The sequence below is a fragment of the Eulemur rufifrons genome, chromosome 6 (assembly GCF_041146395.1).
Source record: "Eulemur rufifrons isolate Redbay chromosome 6, OSU_ERuf_1, whole genome shotgun sequence".
Taxonomy (NCBI): domain Eukaryota; kingdom Metazoa; phylum Chordata; class Mammalia; order Primates; family Lemuridae; genus Eulemur; species Eulemur rufifrons.
In genome coordinates this window covers 17,518,223-17,540,763 of record NC_090988.1, presented here as the reverse complement: position 1 = coordinate 17,540,763, position 22,541 = coordinate 17,518,223, and the positions used below count along the sequence as shown (strand labels likewise).

Sequence of the window (22,541 nt, the reverse complement as noted above, 5' to 3'; positions counted from 1 at the left end):
CGTTCCCGCAGCTCTCCGAGCCACAGGTGGGAGTGGGGAGTCCGCCTTCTCCCACCCTCCCTGGGTGTCCGTGTGGTGGGCGGAGCCCTGCACCGGGAGCCAGAGAGCTGGGCTCTAGCTCATGGCCTGGCCATGTCACCCTGGACAAGCCACTGCTTCTCTTGAGGCCTTGGTTTCCCCTTTTGCAAAATGAAATTTGTCTATTTTGCTCTCTAAGGACCCTCACTGCTCAAGCCTTCTGTGATTCTGTGAGGGTTGGTGGTCTTCAGGCCCTGGGAGAAGTGGATTAAGACAAAGAGCTTAATTCCCAAGTGGAATGGTGGTCCCCCCTGTTCATTCTGAACTCCAGCAACTTGCTGCTTCATTGGTTTTCCTGCCAGACCTCCCCTCCCCTCCCTGGGAAGCTTGCAGACGCAGATGAGGAAAGCAGACACTAGGTGGTGCCACGATCCCGCCATCCCTCCAGCCTCCTCGGAGGGAGAGGGAAGATGGGCTCTGTCCTGAGAGCAGAAACTCCCAGACGGGAGCTCGTTGCACAGCCTGGGGCCTCCCAAGGAACAGGGCATTAGGAAGTTGGGCACCGGTGGGAGAAGCAGCCTGACAGCACCTCAGGCTGGGGCTGCCCTGGGCGGGCTGCTGTCTGCATGGCAGGGGCTAGGAGCAAACGGAAAAATGGTCTCACCCTCATGGCCTCTCCCTAGGCCCTGGCCCTGGGCTTAACCAAACCAGCACCCAAATAGCTGAATGACAGTGGGTCCATCCAGGGTTACTTGGCCCCAAGAGTGGAAAGGGGGCCTGAGCCTCGTACCAGGAAGGGGAGAGGGAGAGGGCTGGTTTCCTTGGAGCATGTGCTGGGGCCCTACACCAGCCCCCCAGGCCTGCCTACCCTGGCCCAGTGGTGTGCTTGGGGGAAATGGCAGAGCACATGAATGTGGCCACAAACAGGTGCGATGTTGGCAGTCCAGGGCGTCTTTGCAGCAACTCCTATGCAAGGTCACACCAAGGCTTCCAACAGCAGCGCCCAGTGCCTGGGGCAGAGGCCTTACCAGCATCCTACAGACCCAACAACTTTGAACATGTTGTAACAGAGGGAATGGCCTAGAAACAAAAGTGGCAAAGAGATTTTCTGTCTCCTTAAAACTTCCCCGACTCTTTTTGGGAACTGCAGCCTGGCCTGCATCCCTGAGGCAGGCTAAGTCTTTTGTTAAAACTCCCAGGTGGCACCAGCCCCTCAGGTGGGCGGCTGGCAGAGTTCACAGGCTTTGTCTTTGGCAGAGATGGGACCATTAGAATAGTTAACCACAGTAATTGCCTGAAGCCGAGATCCCGCCCTTTAAAAGCTCTGTATTTCTGCCTACGTTTGGGAAATTTGGGATTCTGAGCCGAGAAGGTCTACCATTTTCCTCCTTTGCAAAGTAAACTCCTTTCCTTACTCCTCAAACCGCTCGTCCTCGTTCTTCTGACTTGGCCTTGTGGACAAGTGGCCGAGCTTTCAGGAACAATATGGGCCTTCCAGACGTCCCCCAGACATTTGGAAACCTGGCTGAGGTCTCTGTCCCCAAGGTGCCTGTCAATTCAGGGGGTGAAGAGTGGCCTACGGATGACAGTACTGAACTTCTTGCTTTTATAGGCAGCAGGTGCCTGAGCAAGTAATTGAAAAACAAATGAGACCAGGCTGCGTTTGTGCTCCTACTTGGAGAAGCGGATCATGACAATTATGGGAGGGAGGGAAGGAGGGAGGCAGGTCAGGGAAGGAGCCATCTCTGAAACCGGTTTTATTATGAGCACGAGGTGGCACAGGGCAGGAGGTGGCGAGGCCCACCCGGAGTCACATTGAGCCTGGCACTTCCTTCAGCCTGAGCACTGGCAGTGACGGGGACAAGGGTCCAGAGCCCAGGGAAGACAGGAAGACACCAAAGATGGGCCTCCTTGGCTTCCCAGCCAGCCCCAGCGCCGTGGGTGGGCACAGCTCACTCTGAAAAGACAAAGGCAGGCTGTGGGGTGGGTGGGCGGTGGCGGCAGAGGCTGGGGTTTTTGTTGCCTCCCAGTCCATCCCCTGGGCTCCCCCACAAACTCCGGCATCACACACTCTAGCCAGGCCCTCGGCTATCACCTTAAAACACACGATGGGTCGATGGGTGCCACCTGGCTGATGCCTGGATGACCCTAAAATTCTCCCCCGCCCAGTCAGAGTCAAGCTCTTCCTGTTGCTCCCCAGCCCGCCCTGCCTGCCCCCTCCCCCTCCCTCCCAACGTACCTGCTGTTACAGCTCGTCCTCACTGACTTGCCTGGGTGGGGGAAGGAACAGACAGGTAAGAGGTCAGGGGGAGGGGTAAGTCCAGGGGTCCCCGAGGTTGGGGACCTCCACTGCAGAGGCAGAGACAAACTCCTGGCCCACCCCTCCTTCCCCCAGCCCCCACCCGCCTCATCGGCAGCCCCGGCCGCCGCACTCACCTGCGCTGCTTATTGCCCCCACAGCGGAATCTTCTGCCTTGAAAAGGGAAAAGGAGGTTTGTTACATCGACCTCTCATTTTCCAAGACTCACCTCTTCCAGTTTCTCCTCCCTCCTTCCTGCCAGAATCACCACGGTATTGGTTTGGAGGCCACATTTGATCGTGTCTCTCTTTACATGGGGTGGACCACAAGCATTCGAGAGCCTGTCAGTCAGTCAGTCAGTCAACAAACACTCACTGCAGCAGATCCATGGTGGACTGTGAGTACATTGAGAGCAGCGGCTGAGACTGGGCCATCAAGGTGGCCTCACAGTAGCTGCTCGGTAAACACTTGGAGAGGGAGGGCAGTAAGTCTGAAGCTGAGCTCCTCGCTCCGGCCCCTCTGCCTCCTATGCCTGTGTGCTCAACCACTGCCCAGCACTGCCCTCAAGTGGCTCACAACAAGCAAATCGGGACACCAGCCGCACCTGCAGCAGGCAGCCTTCAGATGGAGTGGCAGAGCCTGTGATGTGTTAGAATTCCAGAACACAGAGGTGTGTTTGCTGCATAATGTCTTCTTTTTATTGGTTGTGTTTCTGTGTATTTTTTTTTTTTTTGGTTGCACCAAAACCAGTCAACAAGCATTTATTAAACTTCTGCTGTGTGCCTGCTAGGGCTGGGCATATATAAGGACCCGTCTCTCCTGCAGAACACTGCATAGCTACACTGGACCCTTCTAAAAGTACTTTCTTCACTGCTAGCCCTGATCTTGTGAGGCAGGAGGGATCACCCCTATTTAACAGATGAGCAAACTGAGGCCCAGGGAGTTCGGGATCCACAGCAAGTTAGCAGCGGGGCCCAAGGGGCTGGCTCCCAGCTGCGCTTGCTTTCCAGCAGCGGGGAGCAGGGTGCTCCTGGGCTCAGCTGAACCCAGCTCTGCTTCTCGTGGGCTGTGGAGCCCTGGGCAAGTGGCTGCACCTCTCAGGGTGGCTGTGATTTTTCATCAGTAAAATGCTGACAGTAGTGGCATCCCCCAGTGTTGCTGAGAAGATTAAATGGGATAAGATGTAGCTCAAGCCTAAGAGAGTGCCCAGGGCGGGTGCCGGGCTCCCCTTGCCTGGCCCTCCAGTTCCCCTGCAGGGTCCCAGGATCAGGAGCCCGCGCCCCCATCTCGGCAGCTCCTCCCGGGTCCACTAGAGGAAGAGGGACCCTCACGCTGTGGTCCCAGGTCCACGTGGCCTGGCACCCCGCCGGGCAACCATCCTCACCTCCTGGGGGTTGGGGGGCAGGAGAGACCCACCCCTCCCTTGGGGGTTCTGGGAAGCCAGTGAGCTCAGTGGCTTTGAGAAGAGATGTACCCCTACCCTGTGCCCCCTTCTAACACGAGGCCACCCACTTACTGAGGATGATGAGGAGCCCCACGATGAAGGCCAGGCCGGCGAAGATCAGGCCCCCATTGCGGACAGTCTCATAGTCTCGGGGGAAAAAGAGGGCAAGAGAAGTGGGATGGGCGGTCCCCACTGGCAGCCTGCCCTGGCAGCAGCCCCGCGGTAACAGGGGGAGACCAGGGGCACATCGCACAGGCCCAGGGCTGGGGGAGGCCGGGAACCAGCTGCTTGGGGGCAGAGGGGTGTATGAGGGCTCGGGAAGGGGGGACCAGCAGGCTTACCATAGTAGAAGGGGTCCACGTCCCCCTTGGGGCTGCCACCTGAGGAGAGAGCCAGAGGTGAGATGAGGGGAGGTCGCAGACGGCGGCCCAGCCACAGGAGCAGTTGGGATCCCCAGTCCTTCCCTTGCCGGCGGACCCCAAGGGTCCCAGTGGGCAAGGGCAGCTGGTGGGCCTGTTAAAACCGCTGCCGGGGAGTATCTGCCCTAGGCTGCTTCAGGCAGTCCCCTGGGGACCAAAGACCAAGCATGCGAAGTGGGGGCCCCTGCTGTCTGAGGGGGCCCTGCGGCTCTAGGGGGTTAGTTCTCTCCTGCTCCTCACTTCATACCACAGTAAGAAAAGGCCAAGAAAGACACTTTTGTTAGGCTTGCCAGCTGCCGCTCCTCCTAGAACTAATCAGCTACAGGTGCTTGGCCAACATTTGTGACATGAATGAACAAATAAAATAGAACCTTCAAGTTCATTGAACAGAAGTTGGAAACCAAGGCCCAGTTTGGAGACTTATCCAAAGTCTCAGTGGAAGTTGGAGGCTAAATTGCGTCTTGACTTGAGTTTCTAGACTTTGCTCTCCTATGTTACCATCCTCAGGGGGAAACAAATTTATTTTATTTTATTTTATTTTTTTGAGACAGAGTCTCACTCTGTTGCCCGGGCGTCAGCCTAGCTCACAGCAACCTCAAACTCCTGGGCTCAAGCAACCCTTCTGCCTCAGCCTCCCAAGTAGCTGGAACTACAGGTATGCACCACCATGCCCGGCTAATTTTTTCTATATATTTTAGTTGTCCATATAATTTCTTTCTATTTTTAGTAGAGACGGGGTCTCGCTCTTGCTCAGGCTGGTCTTGAACTCCTGAGCTCAAACGATCCACCCCACTCAGCCTCCCAGAGTGCTAGGATTACAGGCGTGAGCCACCATGCCTGGCCACAAATTTATTTAAGAAACAATATATTAGTGCTTGCCAAGGGCCAGACTAAAGCTAACAAAATGCTGACTTGTTTAACCATTATAAAAACTCTATGAGGCATTAATATTATTCCTTTATAATCCATGATAAGATGGAGGCACAGAGAGGTGTGTAACTCACCCACGGTAGCACAGCAATTAGGGGTTAGAGCTGGGATTTGAAATCAGGCAGTAGGTGGCTAAGACTCTAGATGCTTAAGCCCTTTGCTATACTGCCTCTCAGATAGTAGGAAGGAAGGAGACTGTTCAAGTCAAGGTCATCCGGTCATCTAGTCCTGCCCCTGCCTCCTGTGGCCTCTCCCCCCACCTGGGGTGGGCTGCCCAGCAGCCGGCAGATCTCACAGTCGTGCCCTCCAGCCCTGGAGCTGAGTCCACTTGCCCGTGGCAGCTGGAAGGTGGCCTGGCCAGGTCTTTTCTGGCACAGCTGGGGGCTGCCCCTCTTTCCTGCCCTGTTGGAGCCCCTTCCTGGCACCAGGGAAGTGGTGCCCGAGGCCAAAGGAATGTGCAAGTCGGCACCTCCTGGCTGTGCTGACCTGTGCCCCCAGTGGGAGGCCTCGGGGCCTAGTGAGCCCAGCCGTCCCCAGCAGCCCGTCCTGAGGCCAGGAGAGAACAGGCCGGGGGTGGAGGGGGGCCAGTGCCTGGTCCCGAAGGGCTTGAGGTGCTGCTTGCTCAGAAAGGTCAGAGGCCAAGGGGGACACAGGGGGCCCATGACCCTGTCCCCATGCAGAAGGCCTTCAAGGTTGTCTTCCCAGATTCAGTTCAGGTCTTGTCCAAGGTCACATGAAGGTTTAGTGTCAGCACCATGGCTAGACCCTAGCCCGGACTCCCCTCAGCACCCCAGGGAGCCGCCTGCTCCCTGACCACCTTGTCTTGAGCCATCGGATGAGCCCCTCCCCACCGACCACCTGCCTGTTTCTAGATCTGCTCAAAACCTACCTCAGTCAGCAGGTGCCCACTGGCCTCCAGGTCTGAGTCATCCCCCATCACAGGATGCCTTTGGGGAGTGCGCCCTGAACCCCAAATCCAGCCTGGGAGGGATTTGCTCCTGCTTCAGCCAGACAGACCCCCTCCTCCTACACTGCGTTCGCACGGTCTAGCGAGATCCGTTGAGCCAGGCAGGTGTGTGCCAGAAAGGCAAGGACGGAAGCGCAGCCCACCGGCTTTGACCCGCAGCCCAGGTTCTGCCGTTCAAGCTGTAATTCTTTGGGGCTAAGGCAGGGTCCCCTCTTAAGGTGCAAATTTTCTTAGAGAAGAGGCTAGCCACATAGAGGAGGCTGGGTATTCTGGAAGGCAGAGGTGGCAGGAGAGGGAAGAGTGGGGTCCAGCTCACCCCTCCAAAGGTGGGCCAAGCAGAGCCACCTGCTGTCCCCCGGCACACACACACTCACCATCGTCTGTGGACAGCTCTGCCATTTCCTCAGCCAGCTGCCCTCGTCCTGCTGCCTCTGCTTCGGGGAGACTGTCTAGCCGTGGGGTGGCCAGGGACAAGGTGGGGGCATTAAACATTAACAGTGCCAGGTAATATTTACCCTGGTCACAAGAAAAGCCGTGGTGTGGACAGAGGGGCTCCCACCGAGGCGCGAGGAGGCGTGCGGGGAGGCAGGGGCAGGGAGGAGCTGGCTGGGTGCTCAAACCGTCCCAAAGGAAATTTCCAAAGAGCAGGGCTGGGGATGGGTGGGCAGCGGTATTCTTCCACCGGCTGCAGAAGCCACAGCTGGGGCCACGGGGATGCGGAAGTGGAAGTTTAGAGACACATTCAGTGCATTTCGTACTTGGGAGCACGCGGGGCAATGACGGGGTCCCACAGAGGCCTCCAGCCCCAGCGGTGCCCACAGCGCCAGCCCCCACGGGCGCTGCCTCTGCAGCTGCCGCTTCTTACCTTGCACCCAAGCCTCCCCTGCGGTGGTCCTAAGGGGCCTGGCCCGGCCCCCTCCTACCGCACCCCTTGGGGACCGCCCGAGCCACCAGCACGTTCATCCTCCACGTCTCTGCTGCCCAGGAAGGTCCTTTCCTGTGTCATCTAATCCATCCATCAGGGTGCGCCCGGCAGCTCACACCTCAGTCAGAAGGGCTCCAGCCATCCCCAACTAATCTCTCCTTCTCTGCTGCCCCTGGCACTTCCTCCTGCAGCCGTGTGGCCGGCTCTTGAGCTGTTTCCATGCCAGTGTACCACGGTGTGCTGCAGGTCCTTACGGAGCAAGAGCCATCGTGGGGGATGCTCTGCTTTTATGGCTTACAAAGCACTTTCCTCACTGTTACCTCCCCGAGCTTTGCATTAGTCCCCTGTGTTATAGATGAGGTCTGTGAGGCACAGAGAGGTGGCGGGCCTTGCCCAAGGTCACACAGCCAATGGGGGGGTGGGGCAAGGTGGAGACTGACAGTCAGGCCTCTGGCTTCAGGAGTCAGGTGCTTACCCCACCTCCCAGGAGGCCTCCCCACTCCACTGTGACCTCCTTCACCTTGGGGACTCCGGTGCCAGCTACTCCGTGGATACAGCGGAGTCCTCACAGAGTTCTAGCCCATTGACTTGGCCTCCAGAAGAGGCTGATGCCCAATGGTAGCCAAAGGGCCAAGGTCACTGTCCACCGGGGGCGGTTCCCTTCCAAAGGGAATCACTTCATCTGTGAATCCTCCTCAAGCAGTGGCAGGGATCGACATTTGCGTCCACACCCTGGCTCCTTCGCTTGCTAATCATACGGCCTCTGTCAATTATTTAACCTCTCTGCATCTCAGTCTCCTCATCTGTGAAATGGGCACAGTACCTACCTCCTAGGGTTGCCATGAGGAGTGAGATGATGCACGTGAAGAGCATAGCATGGGCCTGGTACCCAGTAAGCATCATTTTTGTTACCATTACATTTGTGTTGACTGGAGAAATAACAGGCATTAGCCTTTTGTTGAACGTTAGTTGTTGAACGCAGAAAAGCCTCCCACCCTCTGATGCAAACGAGCATGAATGAGTGAGATGGAGAGAGAGAGAACGCCACGGCCCTGCAGACCAGGAGCTGCAATACCTTCTGCTTCTGAAAATATTACCGCAGAGCTGACGTTTGGTAAGGGTGGGCCCCGGGCCAGGCTCTGTGTGCCCTGCCCCACTGAATCCTTGGTAGCCCCATTTGACAGGTAAGGACACTGAGGCTGATTATTTGCTTCTCCCAACAACCCCAGGAGGGGGCTGGGGCAGGGCCATGATCCCCAATGGACACACCGAAAAACTGAGGACAGGGAGGTGCTGGGACTTGCCTGAAACACAGTTCACGACAAATTAGAGCCAGAAAGCCCAGATTCTCAAGGCCGTGCTACTAAATCTCCTACCACTCTCTGCACAAGACAACGGTGCCCCCTTTGCTATGCATCATTATGTTATGGTGTTGTATTCCAGCTACTTTTGTAAGCCACCGTGCATTCTTTGTGGAATAATAAGACGTAAAAATAGGAAGTTAGATAGATGATTGATAGATATGGGTGATAGATCAATCAATAGATAGGTGGATATTAGGAGGCGCTGGAGAAAGCAAGTTGACAGCTGCATTTTTGAACTTTGTGTGCAAGGCGCTGTTCCCAGCTCTTTATAGAAATTAGCTCTTTCTTCACCACAGCGGCCCTATAAGGTAAGGAATGCATTTTATCACCCCCATTTTATAGAGGAAGAAACTGAGGCACAGAGAAGTTGAATAACTTGCCAGAGGTCAGGCAGCTAAGAAGCAGGGGGACCAAGATCTGAAGGCAGCAGTCTGCAGGTGGATGGGTGGACAGACAGGCGGATGAGGAGGCTGTTGGCCAAGCTGTCTTCCCAGCTCTTGCAGCTCAGGGACGCCCTGTACACATGTCCCCGCAAGCCCGTGACTCTGTACTGACGCGCCCTTGTCGGGAAATTCTGCCTCTCCTTGTTTCTGCTTTTCCTGCACTTCTGGAGAGCTGGTGGGTCCACTTGCAGGTGACAGAATGGACATCAGAGCCTGAGAAGGGGGAGGAAGGGGACGCAGGGCACTCACCCAGGTACCACCTGTCCATGGCGGGAGCTGCTGGCTGTGTCTGCAAGAGCGAGAGAGCCGTGAAGTGCCGCTTGCCCGGGACCTGGACAGACAGAGTGGCACTCCCTCCCTCCGCATGTCAGCTGAGCCCACGGACAGGAAGAGACACAGGCAGGGAGGAGGGGCTGGCAAGGGAGTCCTTACCTCGCACCCACCTGCTGGGGCGGGCTGGCGCAGGGGATCCACGTGAGAGCCCGGGAGATTCTCTGACCTCCACCTGGCACCTGAGGAGGGAGAGGCAGCCCCTCACAGCCCCTCTCCCCGCTAGGGCGCCACGCTGCAGCCAGCACCCTGCAGGCCACCCAGGGGGCCGGAGAGTGTTGCCAGGAGCCAGGAGCGTTGCCCGCACTGCCCAGGGCAGAAGCAGAGCCCCCACTCCCCAGCAGGCCCCTGGGCTGGCGGCAGCTGAGGGAGACACTCAGGGGCATTTGTGAGTCCCCGAGCTTTACTCAGGTGCCCCTTCATCCTCCAGCCCAGCTGGGCCTTTGCCTGAGATACCTGGCCCGGGGCCCTGCTCCGTGGCGAGGAGTCCCCTGAGATGGGACAGAATAGTAGCAGGCTCTCGGGCGGGGGCTGCCCATGGCCAGGTGAGAATGTTGCTTTTCGGGGCCCAGTGCTGGGGCCTGAGGCAGCTCCCCGTGCCATTCTGGTGGTCGGCAGAGAGACGGGGGGCAGCTGCGGGGCTGGGGCCTGGAGCTGGTGTGGGGGCCGCTCCTGTGGCCCATCCTTTCCTCAGTAGGGACCCTTCATTAGCCCCCCGGGACTCACCCAGGCTGTGATGTCAGCCCTGCCCACCACACCTCAGAAGACTCCCCCGAGACGCCAGCAGCCTTGAGGCCTCTGAGGGTTGGTGCTTCTCGTCCCAGGCCAGCAGCACAGCGGCAGAGTAGCCACCACGCTGGCTCCCTGGAGCCCTGTTCCCGGCCACCAAGGCCTCTGAGGGGCCGGAGCAAGGCCGTGGCGACCAATCTCTGTGCGCTGACTTGAGGCCACAGGCTCTCCCTCAGGGTCCTGTGGCTGCCCTGGCACAGCGACCCCAACACCAACACCGGGCACCAGCGTCTGGGAGGGGCTGGTTCTCCCTCCGACACTCGGCTCTGGTCACCCTGACAATTCCTCTCACTGTCCCCGCTTAGCAACGCTCCCTGTCCCAAGGGGAGGACTAATGACACCCCCAGGGAGTTGCCTGGGGGCTGGAAACGCTCTGAAAATGGAAACTAGGAGGCCAAGGGGAGGCTTATCTGGAGGGGCTGAGATCTGTCCTGGGACCGTGAGTCTGAGCCTTTCCCGGCCAGCCAGAGGCAGGGCAGACCTGCTGGGCAAGCAGACCCCGTCACATGCTACCGAGCGGACACCCGGACACTCGGCCCACAGCCGCAGAGCAGAAACTCCCCAAGCGGGGCACCTTGAAAGGGCCATAAATCTCAGGGCGACATGGAAGTGAGGTGCCCTGGCCCACACATATCATCAGTGGGCTGGAGAAGCGGAGATCTCAGCCGGAGCCCCCTGCCCCCCTGTACGCACTCCACGTCCCCACCCAGCCCCAGCGCTGTGAAGGAAGCGTCTCGATCCCAGAAACCCCATGTTCCGGACAGACTAACTGGAAAGGACTCCACGGCCATCCCATCTGAACCCCTCACTTTACAAATGGTTTGCTCTCCTGCTCAAAACCCTCAGAGGGCTCAGAATATAAGCCCTAAAAAGCCCTTCTTAATCTGGCCCCAGTGACCTCTGAACTTGTCTCCAACTTCCCTGCCCCGACCTCCACTCCAGACATACTGGTCTCCTTGAAGGTCCCTTGCCCTCCAGGGCATGCTCCTGCCCCAGGGCCTTTGCATGGATTGTTCCCTCTTCCTGCATATGCGGCCTCCGGAGAGCTTCCTGGCTAAACTCACACTGCCCTCGGGTCTTTCTTCACAGACCCAACTCAGAAGACCCTTCTCGGCATCCCCGTCTGGAATTTTCACACCCACCCCCTTCTCAGCTGTACTTTTTCTCTGTGGCACTTACTCTTAGCTGAGTTATTATTAATATTTTCCTTGTCTGTTTGTCTCTCTTTCCACTAGAATTTAAGCTCCAGGACAGCAAGGACTTTTGTTTGTTTGTTCATTCCTAAATCCCTAGTGCCTAGAACGGCACATAGTGGACCCCTCGGTTTTGGCAAATGAATGAGTCAGTGCAGAGGGGTGAAATCTTTTCACCAGTGGTGCAGGCAGACCAGGACTTGCCCAAGGCGCCCTCTTTCCACGCTGTCACCTGCCCTGCAAAAGGTAGCAAGACCTAGTTTGCCCTCACAGAGAGACAGCAGGTGGCCGGCAACCCCCACCTTGCCGACAGCTCCCCCCGAGTCCCTCTCAATGGTGGGGGCTTCTCTCTCTCTCCTCTTGCACCCCAGTCCCTGCCCCCTCCTCTCCTGTCCTCCCCGAGCCCTTGGACAGTTTTCAGGAAAGTGTCCATTTGTCCTTTGAGGGAAGTCCCGGTGTTCTCTAACAGTCGGGGAGGTCCCACCCTCTCACCTCACTCTCCACCAAGTCCTTCCTCAGACTTTTTCTTGTCCTCCCCCAGCTGGCTGAGGTCACCCGGTCACTGGCAGGCACTGGGGACAAGGAGCCCCTCTCTAGGGAATCCTACTGTCCTGCAGAGAGGCCCCGGCCCCTTCAACCTGTGGTCTGTGTTGCCGAGAGCAGCTCAGATCTGAATCTCTCCCCCGACGTGTCTATCTGGGGCCACCGTGAGGGCCAGACACACTCACACTTACACCCCTTTTCATCCTGGTCCTTCACTGCGGACTGCGGGACCCTGGGGCAGGCCATCTGCCTGGGCCTCCTTCTCCCACCTGTCAAGTGGGATGCTGGCACCTACCTTGCAGATTGTCACAGGGGTAGAGATGATGCAGGTGACGCATTTGGCCAAAGAAGGTCCTAATGAACGGCGGCTTCATTGTCCTTATTCCAGCTGGCCCCTCAGGGGACAAGAACACACACTGCAGTCCCTTCCCTTGGCTCAGTCCCCACGTGGTGGTCTCTGAAGCAGGCTCTCTGAGAGGACCCTCCCCTCCCTGGCCCTCCGGCTGGGTCTCGGCGAGCCGCCACTCTCCCCGCATCTCCAACCTTCCCTTCCTCCCACACAAACCCGAGCAGCACGGCTGTTCCCCACTGGTGTCTGGCCCCAGCTCTTCCAGTCCTTCCTGAGAGGATGGAGCCACCTGGGGTGGGAGCACTGCTGTGCTGTCCCTGAAAGGCTACAGGGCAGGCAGAGCCCCCAGCTCCCTCCTTTGTCTGAGACAGAGAGGAAACCGAGCTGTGCTCTCCTGTTCCTTCCAAGACCCAGAGATCTGGGAGACCTTTGGGATGTAGGGGAGGTAGCCCCAACTCCCGGATCCCTTCAGCACTGTCACGCCCAAAGGGACAGTGCCCCAATTGCTATGCCTCAGTCTCCCCTGTCTGTTAAGCAGGCCTCGCTTTGTCCTCTGGCTTCTAAGTCTCAAGACAGCAATCTGGGGTGGTCATTGTTGGGTGGGTAGGGTAGAGAGGTGACAGGCTGGGACATCAGCTGCCCTCTGTCTCCCTGGTGATCAACGGCAAGCAACAGAGCAGAGGCCTCACCACCACCCTTCCTAAGATGGGGCTCCCAGCTCCACCAGCCCTGGGCTTCTTGGGGGCTGCCTGTCCACAGCTTTGAATTCCAGGTCCCCAAAGCAATTCCTCCTGGTGTTGGCTCGAAGCTGGAAAGGGGATTCAACGAGGAAGAAGCAAAAAGCCCCTGGAAAGCCCTGACCCCCGGCCCAAGTCAGTCCTCAGTTGCACGCCACCCGTGGCCACTGGGCAGGGAGAGGGGCCGTTCCCAGGCCCCATCTGTGCACCCAGAGGTCCTGAACCCCCAAGAGCCCTGGCTCTTGTGTCCTGCTATGGCCGCAGAGGCCAGGTCACTGGGGTCTTATAAGGCGGGGCTGGAAGGAGGTGGGCCCTGGAGGGTCTGTTCCTTAAGTGTTGGCTTCAAGATGGCCTGAGCCATGGGGCACAGAGGTCCTGGGAACTGCCAAAGGGCAATGTACTCTAAGAGTCAAGGTCACCAGCTGGTGACAAGGGCAAACCCATTTGACCCACCCCTCCCACAGTGAATGCGAGAAATGCATTCTCGACTTTTCTCAGAGCTCATGTCTAGGCTTGAATCAGGACAGAGGGGCCGACTCTCTGTAGCCGTAGTTCTCTCCTGCCAGTAACCCCACTCCTCCTCGCCTCGGAAAAGCAGCTTGAGGCTCACGGCCTCCAGGAAGGCCTCCCGGAGCAAGCCCATCCCTCCTGCTTCTCTTTTCCTCCACGACCTTCTGGATTCCACGACGTGCCTGTGCCATCATTGTTCTCACTCTGCACAGATTGCCAAAGCCCCGACCCGCATGAGGACTCGGATCATCTATCTGTGAAATGTTTGCATCTTCACTGAGCCTGGTGCCCAGCTCCCCTCGCCTGGTAACAATGCCACTCTGCCCATGTTCTCCATCCTTCCGAAGAGCTGCTTCGCTCCTCCCCGCAGCTCGAGCCAGGCAGGCTTTGTGATACCCATTCTACAGAGGAGGAAGCTGCACATGATACGTGGACAAGTCAGAACTTGAACCCAGGTCTCACAGAGAGAAGGGGAGCCCTGCTATCAAAACAAGGAAGTGGATAGCAACACCAATATGAATAGCATCATACCCACATGGAGAATTTTCAAAGTGTGTTTATGTCCCTTGTATCACTTTGACCCTGTCAGGGGAAAGAAAAGACATTGGTGATTCCATTTTATAGTTGAGGAAACTGAGGCTTCGGTGGCTTTCCAGGGTTACACACCAGCAGGAGGCCTAGCTTACCCCACGGCTAGGAAGGACTTCATTTTGCAGAGAAGGAAACTGACAGAGAGGCTGGGGCCTGCCCAAGCTCCCACAGCGAGCGCAGAGGGGACACAGGGGGTCCTCCAGCTCCACCAGCTGCCTCCATGCCCAGCACACGGGCAGGAACCCACTTTTCTGGACAGTGCAGGGGAGCCCACCCCCACCAGCCCCTGCCACCCCAAGGCCTTCAGGACATCCGATCACAGTATCACCTGCTCTGCCATCACTGCCTTGGCAGGTGCCCGCTGTTGTGCAACCGGGCACGGGGCTGGGGCTGGCTCCATAAAATCAACCGCTGGTTGGCTTGAGCTGGCTGGTTCTGCCCCCCTGGAGCTCAGCTGTGACAGCCATGAATCACATTCATGGGGAGAGGTGGCCATTCCTCCTCTTTGTGGCCTGGAGACAGGTATTTCCAAAGCTCCTCCCCTGGCTCACACACCTGACCTCTCTTCCCCTCGCTGGGCCCAGGGTGAGGCAGAGAAGCCAAGGGCAAGGTGGGGTGAACCAGACAGAGCTGGAGTGCTCTCCCACCCTGGCTCTGCCCAGCTACCCCTGCCAGCCAGAGATCCTGGGGAGGGCAGAGCCCCCCTGCCCAGAGGAAGCGGACAAGAGCCCGGTGACCTTGGGGTGTGCTTCAGCCTGGCATCCCCCTCACTCACCCCTCCCCTCCCTGCTGCTTGCGTGCTGCCTCTGACTCTCTTCCAAGAACAATTTGGCAAGTTCTAATGTATAACCTGCAAAAAACCCAAGGAGACGGGAGGGCCACAGCACCTGGGGGCCCAGAAGGTGGATTGGCCTATTTTTATAGCGGTGTTAAGTAACACAAACATCCCCATGCAAAGAGACTTGAAAATCTTTGGAATGGAATTCATGGGGGCAGGGGGAGGAGTTGGGAGGCAAAATGTTACAGGACACCTGAGGTCACTGTCTGAGACCAGGGGGCTCGGCATTGCCTTCTGGGAAATGGCACGGCAAGGGGCTCTCCTGTTCAGCCAGGCTACATTTGCCACATTAAACCAAAGCACAGATATAAACGAGTGTGGGGTGACTGGAGGCTGAGTGAACAGACAGACACAGGGTCCTTCCCTCAGGGAGCTATAGAGCATTGCGAGTTCTGAACAAGTTGATCTGGGTGAAGTCCTCAGCCCAGCAAGTGCTTGATAAATGTCAGCTGCTGGTATTCTTCTTTATTATTGCTATTTTGATTATCAGTTTCTTCAACTATGCTTTATGTGTCCTGTGTCAACCATTTGCCTCCCACGTGAGCCTCCTCGGGGCACGGTCTAGCTAGCTGATGTCCAGAAGGGACAGCCATGCTCCAGACATGGTCTTGTGAGTCATGTGAGCCATCTGGTCACCCTCCCTTCATCTGAGCATCATCCTTCTCCTGGAGGAGGCCAGGCCGCGTGCTGTAAAGCACTGTGGACAGACAGCCTGGGGTCGATGCCTAGCAACACCTCCCAGCTGCGTCACCTGGACCAGGCACAATCGTATCAGAGAGAATCTGTAAAATGGGAACATCTGCCCTCTCTCAGAATAAAGCTGGATTACCAGGAGGAAAATTAAGCAGGTGCTTAGACTTTGGCAAAGTAGGATAATCATTTTACACATATGTTAGAATTGGCAACTATCACCCTCTGTTATTAACAAAGTTATCATGGGAAAAACCACAGCCTCTCCATTGGACGTACACCTAGTTTGAATGCTTTGTGTTTAGCACCATACGGGGGAGGCACACACGATCCTTTGTGTCCTGGGGCCTGCAAGGGTCTCAGTCCGGCGTGCTCTGAAATTGCTGCAAGGCCTACAGATTCCTGGGCTAATGAGTGTTCCTCAACAGCGATCGTTAGCTTACTTGCCAATGTAAGTGTGGCCAGAGATCTTTTTAACCATCACGATCACTGGGTTGATATGTTGAACTTGATCTCAACTATAAGCCTGAGTTTCTTCAAGGACTGGAGGGACCAAAGCCAGAAGCAGGAGCCAAGTGGGCCTTTGGGGGGCAGAGAGGGCGTGGCTGGGCCCCGAAAGGGCCCAAATACCCTCTCCTTGCAGTTCTGCGACTCTAAATGAGTTGTGGAATCGAGGCAGAGTCTATGAAGAATTTTCTTGCAACCCTAAAGTGTTCCCGGCACTCTGTTAGAACAGGCAGGTCCTTGCCCTCTAGGAATCTTGTCTGGCAAGGAAGACACATAGTAGAGGCTTGGGCTGCACACGGGCCACCTCCAAGCTGAATCTGCCCGCAGCTGTTTGTTTAGCTCACAGTACTTTTAAAAAACTGATGTGGAATATCTTTGGGAGGACACTCTAGGTGACCCCAGGCCCCTATGCCCTGTTTAGTGTCGCTGTAGCTGATTCACAAATAAACATTATCTGCCTGGCCCCTGTGGATCCCAAGTATAAAGCACAAAGTGTGAATATAAAGGCAGGAACCAAGTATGACCAGAGCAGACAAAAGAAGGGACTCATTCTACCTGAAGTCCAGGAAGGCTTCACAGAGGAGGGGGCATATGGTTGGGACTAAGATATGTGTTTTGTTTCCAGAGAAGAGCTGGGCTAAGGGTAAGGGCATCGAGCATAACCCAGGTAACCTACTCATGCGCCTCCTTTTCAAGTCCTTAGGTAGCGGCCCCAGAACTGACCAAAGAGAAAGGCTAGAACCTTTCACTCCAGGCCAGTGACCACTTGGCCAAGCCATTGTGACTCCCTTTTTCTCTCCAAGATGATACAATGTACAGGTCCTGCCATGAGATGCAGCCTGAGCCCAGTAACATGGGAGGGGGGTGGGGAGGGAGGAAGAGGAGCAGAAGGAGGAAGGAAGGAAGGGGAAGGGGTGAGGAGGAGGGTCCCAGGCAGACAAGGGGAAGGAAAGCGGGGAGGAGGTGGGGAAGAGGTGACCGTAAAAGCAGCTGGAATAACCCAGCAGGCGCCTGGCCGGCTTCCCCACTCTGCCCAAGGACGCTCTCCCTTGGGCCCTTTAAGTTCCACGGCCCTCCGAACACTCAAGTGCTTTCACAGAAAGGAGAACACCTCCGAGCCGCTAGGAAACAAATGGTATTTATTCCTTGTTTCTGTGGCGGTTGAGAGGATAGATCACAATACAGAGAACAGCAGTCTGGTCACAGCGGCGCGGTGCGGTTGGTTTCCAGGGGAACATGGAGGACAGGAAGGGTGGGATCTGGTTTGAGTTCCCACTCTCGTTAGACCTTCGACCTCTTGCTGTTCCCTCTGCCCGCTGGGTCTCTCAGCTGCCCCCTGCACCGCTCTGACCACCGACAGGCAGAGCAAAGGGGGTCTCCCTCCACCCGCCCGTCCCAGCGCGCCGCCCGACAGAGCGGGAACTCCTCAGTGTCGCCTGCTGGAGACCAACTTCAGGGACGGGAGTCTGAGTGCAGATGAGCTGAGCTACAATGGCAGTCTCAGAAGCAGGGAAGGTTGCGGGGCAGGGGTTCCAGAGCCCACGGGGTTATTGCTGAAGAGAAATGAAAGGGGCACATTCCCCAGGGGCAGAGTAGAAGCCCTGGGCCCGGAATTCTGGGTGCTCTGTGAAGGGTCAGGGCAGACGGGGACTCCCCAGAGGAAGCCCCCGGGAGGAGGATGAAGGACCACAGAGGCGGGTACCTGCCTGGAAGCCACGCTGGGCTCACCAGCTCCTTCCCTTGTGTCTCCAGTTGCTAAGAGACCTTCAGAACAGACTGGGGCTGGGTGGCAAATGGAAGCGAGGTTCTCGTAAGAGGAGTGAAGAGAGTCCATAAAGAATGACGATCAAGGTGATGCAAACCTTCCTAGGTCCCAAGACCGCTGGAGACTCCTGCCCGTGCTCCCACCCTACACTCAACCCTAAAGCGGGACAAGGGGCTGGGTAGTGGACTCCTAGGAGCGGGAGGTGATGGGGGCCACGGGGGCAGGGAGCCGGTGGCGACGAGGCTCAGCTCCTGCCCAGGGAAGTGAGTCCACAGTTCACTGGCACAACATCATCCACGAACGAGCAGCCACGAAGACCACGGTCAGCAACACACACACACACGCACACACAGACACGTCACAGGAGACGGACGAGGCCGCAGGCTGCAGGGGGGAGGCGAGTGTTAGCCGCATCAGTAAGTTGAGGGATGGAGTTAGAGGGGGTGGGGAGGGGCGCGGGGGACACACAGGTTCTTGGCTTCTCCTGGGGAAAGGTCTGTTGCTGAAATGGCCGGTCTTAAGCATCGACATTTGCATCTAAAGGTTCAAGCAGCTGCCTTCAGGTTCCGGGAGGCTGAGGAGGGAGAGAATTTAAATGAAAACAAAACTGTGGCTCCTTTCAGCGAACCTTAGCTGCTCCCCTCCCCGCCTTGAGCACAGCCCCCTGCCCACTGGCGCTCCTGGGATGCCATCCCTCCCGACCCCCGTTCCGTGCAGCCAGGAGCAGGACAAGGCTGCGGTGCAGAGATAGGAGATGGAGGCAGGAGAGAGGTGGACCTCGGGAAGGGTTCTCCCAGGTGGGCTGGAACCTGGCGGACGGGGAAAGGAAGTTATTCAACCCGGGACACCCCCAATAGTTGCTCACAGTCCTGAGACTCGGGAGAAAAGGGTTCCTGAGAAAGACCTAATTTGAAAAAAAATGAAAAGACATTTCATCGGGAGGCTGCCTGCTTCGAGCATCTCCACGCCACTCCCACAGGTCCTCAGCCTGACCTGTCGGCTATGGGGAAAAGGACAGAACACCAAGCTTCCAGGAAGGACACCTGCTTCCTAGGTGGGGATCTTCGACCATCTCCCACTCAGGCCATCACTTACCGTGGAGAGCCCCACCCAGAAGACAGATGTAAAAGGCCCTGCCCTGCCCCCGCTTGGGCTGTTCGGAAGATGTAAAAGCACTTAGGAAAGAATTTAAAAGCTACACAGGTACACCGTGCTATTGCCGTCACGGTAAAAGCTGGTGCATGAGGCATTTTATCATCTGGAAATCTCTTTTAACTTACAATTTAGGATAAAGTTTTATACCTGTCTATTATGACTTACATGTATGGAAAATGAGGCGGAGGAGAGCTGACAAAAGACTTTTTCCCTTAGTAAGGAACAATGGAAATGGATACCAAACACCATGCGCCTAAGTGTTGAGGACCGATAATGCTGGAATGGAGGTGTCATATACTCTTCATCTTACTTTTGTGTAGAGTTGAAAAGTTTCACAATAAAATCTTTTGAAGAAAAGTAGCCCTAAGGTGCCTTCTGAATCACCCCTGAAACCCATTGTCTTTACGCTGCTTTGATATCAGGAGTATTTCACTAATTCTCCCCATGTGGCGGCCGGGGTGGTGCCTTTGAACCTGATCACTGGGCTTTGTGGAAGCCCCACGTTCTGACATTTGCGTGCACACGTGCGGGACACCTGGGGTGTTTCTGGTCCTGGTCCGTCCCATTGCCCTGTTCAGATCCTGAACGGCTCCTCAGGGCGGGGCTCGCAGCAAAAGCTGCGGCCACTGCAGAAGCCAGCCCGGTATTCCCTGCCGAACTCCCCTGCCCAGACCGAGATGGAGATGGTGACGGGGACAGGGAAAGATCCAGGCACAGAGCATCTCACCTTCCCGCCTGAGGGCTGCACTTCAGTTCTCTGCTTTCTGGGGCTCTGTTGCTGGAAAGAAAACCAGAATGGATTGTGAAAGGACCCCCCACCCCAGGGGGCCACCCACAGCAGCCAGGCCTGTGCCTGACTCTGGGACAGCAAAGCGGTGACACACGTAGGATTTCGTGTCAGAACGACCCGGGTAGTAATCCTCACCCTGCTGCGTGCTGGATACGGGAACCTGGGCGTGCTCCTTACCCTCTCTGAATCCCCTGGTTGTAAAATGTGGGCAGTGACGCCTCCCTCACGGGGCTGTACGCTCTGTAAATAATGGCTGTGGTAGCCTGCTTGGTGGAGGCCGGGCGGGGGGGGGGGGGGGGGGAAACATTGCAGAGGCCCTGGAGACCCCTCTCCCGGCCCTACGGGAGCATGTCTAGTCACTCTAGAGAGGCCCGGGGCACCTGGCGACAGTCCCTCCCTGGGCCCTGTGAGGAGACTCTCCTGTCCCCTCTGTTCTGTCTGGGCGGGTGGTCACGGGCAGTTACCATTTGCGGTGATGAGGTTCTCCGCCTGGGCTTCCTCATCGCCAGGAGCCCTGCAAGGGAAGAGACACACAGCCCCATCAGAGGTCTGCAGGGCACACCCAGACAGCAGCGCCACTGTCCTCGCTGGGGCAGGGCCCCCGGGATGTCTCCTCCAAGTCCTCTGAGCACTCTCTCCCGTGGGGCGCGTGGGGTGGAGGGAGCCGTCGGGACTGAGGGGCCAGAACCAGAGGGAACCCACAGGCATGTTCAGTGCCAGCCCTGGAGAGGCTCAGTCCTGGGACGGGATGACCTAGGGCCATGGGGGGCTGAGTGTGTCCTGCCACAGGCTTTGGACTTCTGATGTGGATTAATGGGCTGTGACCTTTATGTGGGGATAGAAAGGGAGTCCAAGTGTCTGCTCAGCTCAAAGAGCCTCGTGAGCAGATGACAAGCAGGGACAGCGTCACAGGTCCTGTAGAGAGGACCTGGGCCTCAAGGGAGACCAGGAAGCCCTCTGTTGCCCTTCTCCCAACCTTGGCTGTTTCAGGGGCTTCCAGACAAAGTTCCAGCGCCTTCTTGCCTACCTCCTCTCCTCCCATATTCATCAGGAGAGACGGGATGGGCCAACCCTCAATGTTTTGACTCTCTCTGCCCCAAAGTCTGCCTGGCAATCCTCAAACGTCTACCCCTATTCGACACACATTCTGTTTCTGAGACAAGCATCCAAAAGAACACCCATTTGGGGTCATCACCAGGGGCCCACCCCCGTCCCTCCTATTATCACCCCGGCTATCCGCTGCCATGGAATCCTTACCGGGGCTTCTGATTGAAGCTGCACTTGCACCTGCGACCTGAAAGGCAAAGAAACCACCCAAGGTCAGGCTCCCAGCAGGAGCTCAAGGTCATGCCCCCAGCTTGGCCACAGCAGGGCTGCCCTGTGAGTCCACGCAGGTTGTGGGACTATGTAAACGGCACCCCTAGACCTGGGCAGCGCACTGCTCGCTTGCACAGCTGTATGTTGGGGTAGGGTAGGGGTCTTCTAAGGCAAAGGTAGTACATGCTAACAGCTTGGACGGCTATACCACCACAGCCCACGTGATCGTGAAAATGCAGAGGGCTCTGTGCAGACCATCTCACGTGGGAAAAACAAGCGCAAAGACACATCTCTCGGAGCACACTAGGGCAGCACCTGTCTCCTACCTGGTGACTGCCCTCCCACCCCGTGTCCTACGGATGCAGCACTAGGAGCCGCCTGCCCCTTCCTATCTACGCTCCCGGTCATGTGGCGTTTCTTTGTCCGTGCTTCACTGTCTCACTGAGCACTTACGCTCCCAGCACCATGTCAGGTCCTGGAGATAACGCAGAGGAGTTTCCTGCCCTTTCCAGGAGAGGGAATGACCAGGCTCTCACACGGCCCCCACCTGCTTAGAGACGCAGGTGTTGCTCTTACAGAGTGAACAAAGAAGCAACAAACTTACTTAGGATAAGGAGGATCCCAACCGAGAAGAGGACCACAGCAAACACCAGTCCCCCAATCCTCAGCGTCTGGTAGTCTGCCAAAGGAACCAGGGGTGACATGCAAGAAGGACCAGGGTCAGGGAGACAGTGTCTGTCCCTTCCCAGATGCGCCTGCACTCCCCCCACTCCCTGCACCCAGAGTCGCCACCGTCACCGCTGCTCACCATAATGGAAAGGGTCCATTTCATTCTCCTGCTCAGCAGCTGCAAAAACAAACACATGTGGTCAAGAGGAAGACAGTCACTCATCCTGGTCCCCAAGTACCTTACTTTGCCTCACAGATCTCAGTGCCCAGAAAGGGACTCCTGGGAAGCAGGACCCATTAAGCAGAGACACCTGGAGACACAGGGAAGGGCGGGCCTGCCACTCAGGGTGAACCAGGGGTCCAGGGCAGGTACAGTGCAGAGCCCCGGTGAGGTTCTGTGCTCACGGCACGTCCATATTTATTGCCCCTTTGATTCTTATATTAATATTATACCATCCCCATTTCCCTCTTTGACAGATGGAGAAACTGAGACCACAGAAGAACACGTGACTTGCGTAAGGCCAGAGTTGGTTACTTGTGGCCTAGAGACTCATGTGCAGGCTTCACTCCCAAGGGTCAGAAGTCCACAGGGGCTGGTGGGCTTGGAGGGCTTAAAAGCAGACCCTGCTGGACGCTTGTTGGGGGAGGTGGGCAGGCTGGATTGGAGTCTGTGAATAAACAGCTGTCGCCTTCCAGGACTTTCTCTGCTGACATGAAGAACCTGAGAGCTCCCTGACCCTAATGTCCCAAAGGGCCAGAACCTTCCACCAGAACGGGCTGTACAAAGCTGCCATCTTGTCACGGCCAGGTTCCAGAGGGGTACTTACCACTGGCCAGGACTGCGGGGGCCAGCAGGCTGCACAGAAAGATCAGCACCACCTCCATGGCGTCTGGGGACAGAGGGAAGAAGAAATGACTCTCTGGATAGGACCCCCGACTCCAACCATCAGCCTGGCCAG

The 22,541-nt window shown here is 57.0% G+C and overlaps 2 protein-coding genes across 2 annotated transcripts in view; both read right to left on the bottom strand.

Moving 5' to 3' along the window:
- Positions 1-2,263: 2,263 nt before the first annotated feature.
- On the bottom strand, positions 2,264-9,077 carry FXYD2 (FXYD domain containing ion transport regulator 2). Its single transcript, XM_069470466.1, has 5 exons — positions 9,059-9,077; positions 4,103-4,141; positions 3,834-3,908; positions 2,455-2,491; positions 2,264-2,288 (listed from the first exon to the last, which is right to left on the bottom strand). Exons 1-5 carry the CDS (start codon positions 9,075-9,077, stop codon positions 2,264-2,266), a joined length of 195 nt encoding a protein of 64 aa, XP_069326567.1.
- Positions 9,078-17,054: 7,977 nt separating this feature from the next.
- Positions 17,055-22,541, bottom strand: part of FXYD6 (FXYD domain containing ion transport regulator 6) — a 36,394-nt gene continuing 30,907 nt past the window's right edge. The window contains exons 2-8 of the mRNA XM_069468884.1: positions 22,410-22,472; positions 21,722-21,760; positions 21,518-21,592; positions 20,854-20,890; positions 20,061-20,110; positions 19,534-19,584; positions 17,055-18,225 (exon numbers count right to left, since the gene is read on the bottom strand). Of these exons, the coding sequence (XP_069324985.1) occupies positions 19,556-19,584; positions 20,061-20,110; positions 20,854-20,890; positions 21,518-21,592; positions 21,722-21,760; positions 22,410-22,467 (288 nt within the window). The 5' untranslated portion in view covers positions 22,468-22,472 and the 3' untranslated portion in view covers positions 17,055-18,225; positions 19,534-19,555. The remainder of the gene's footprint in view (positions 18,226-19,533; positions 19,585-20,060; positions 20,111-20,853; positions 20,891-21,517; positions 21,593-21,721; positions 21,761-22,409; positions 22,473-22,541) is intronic.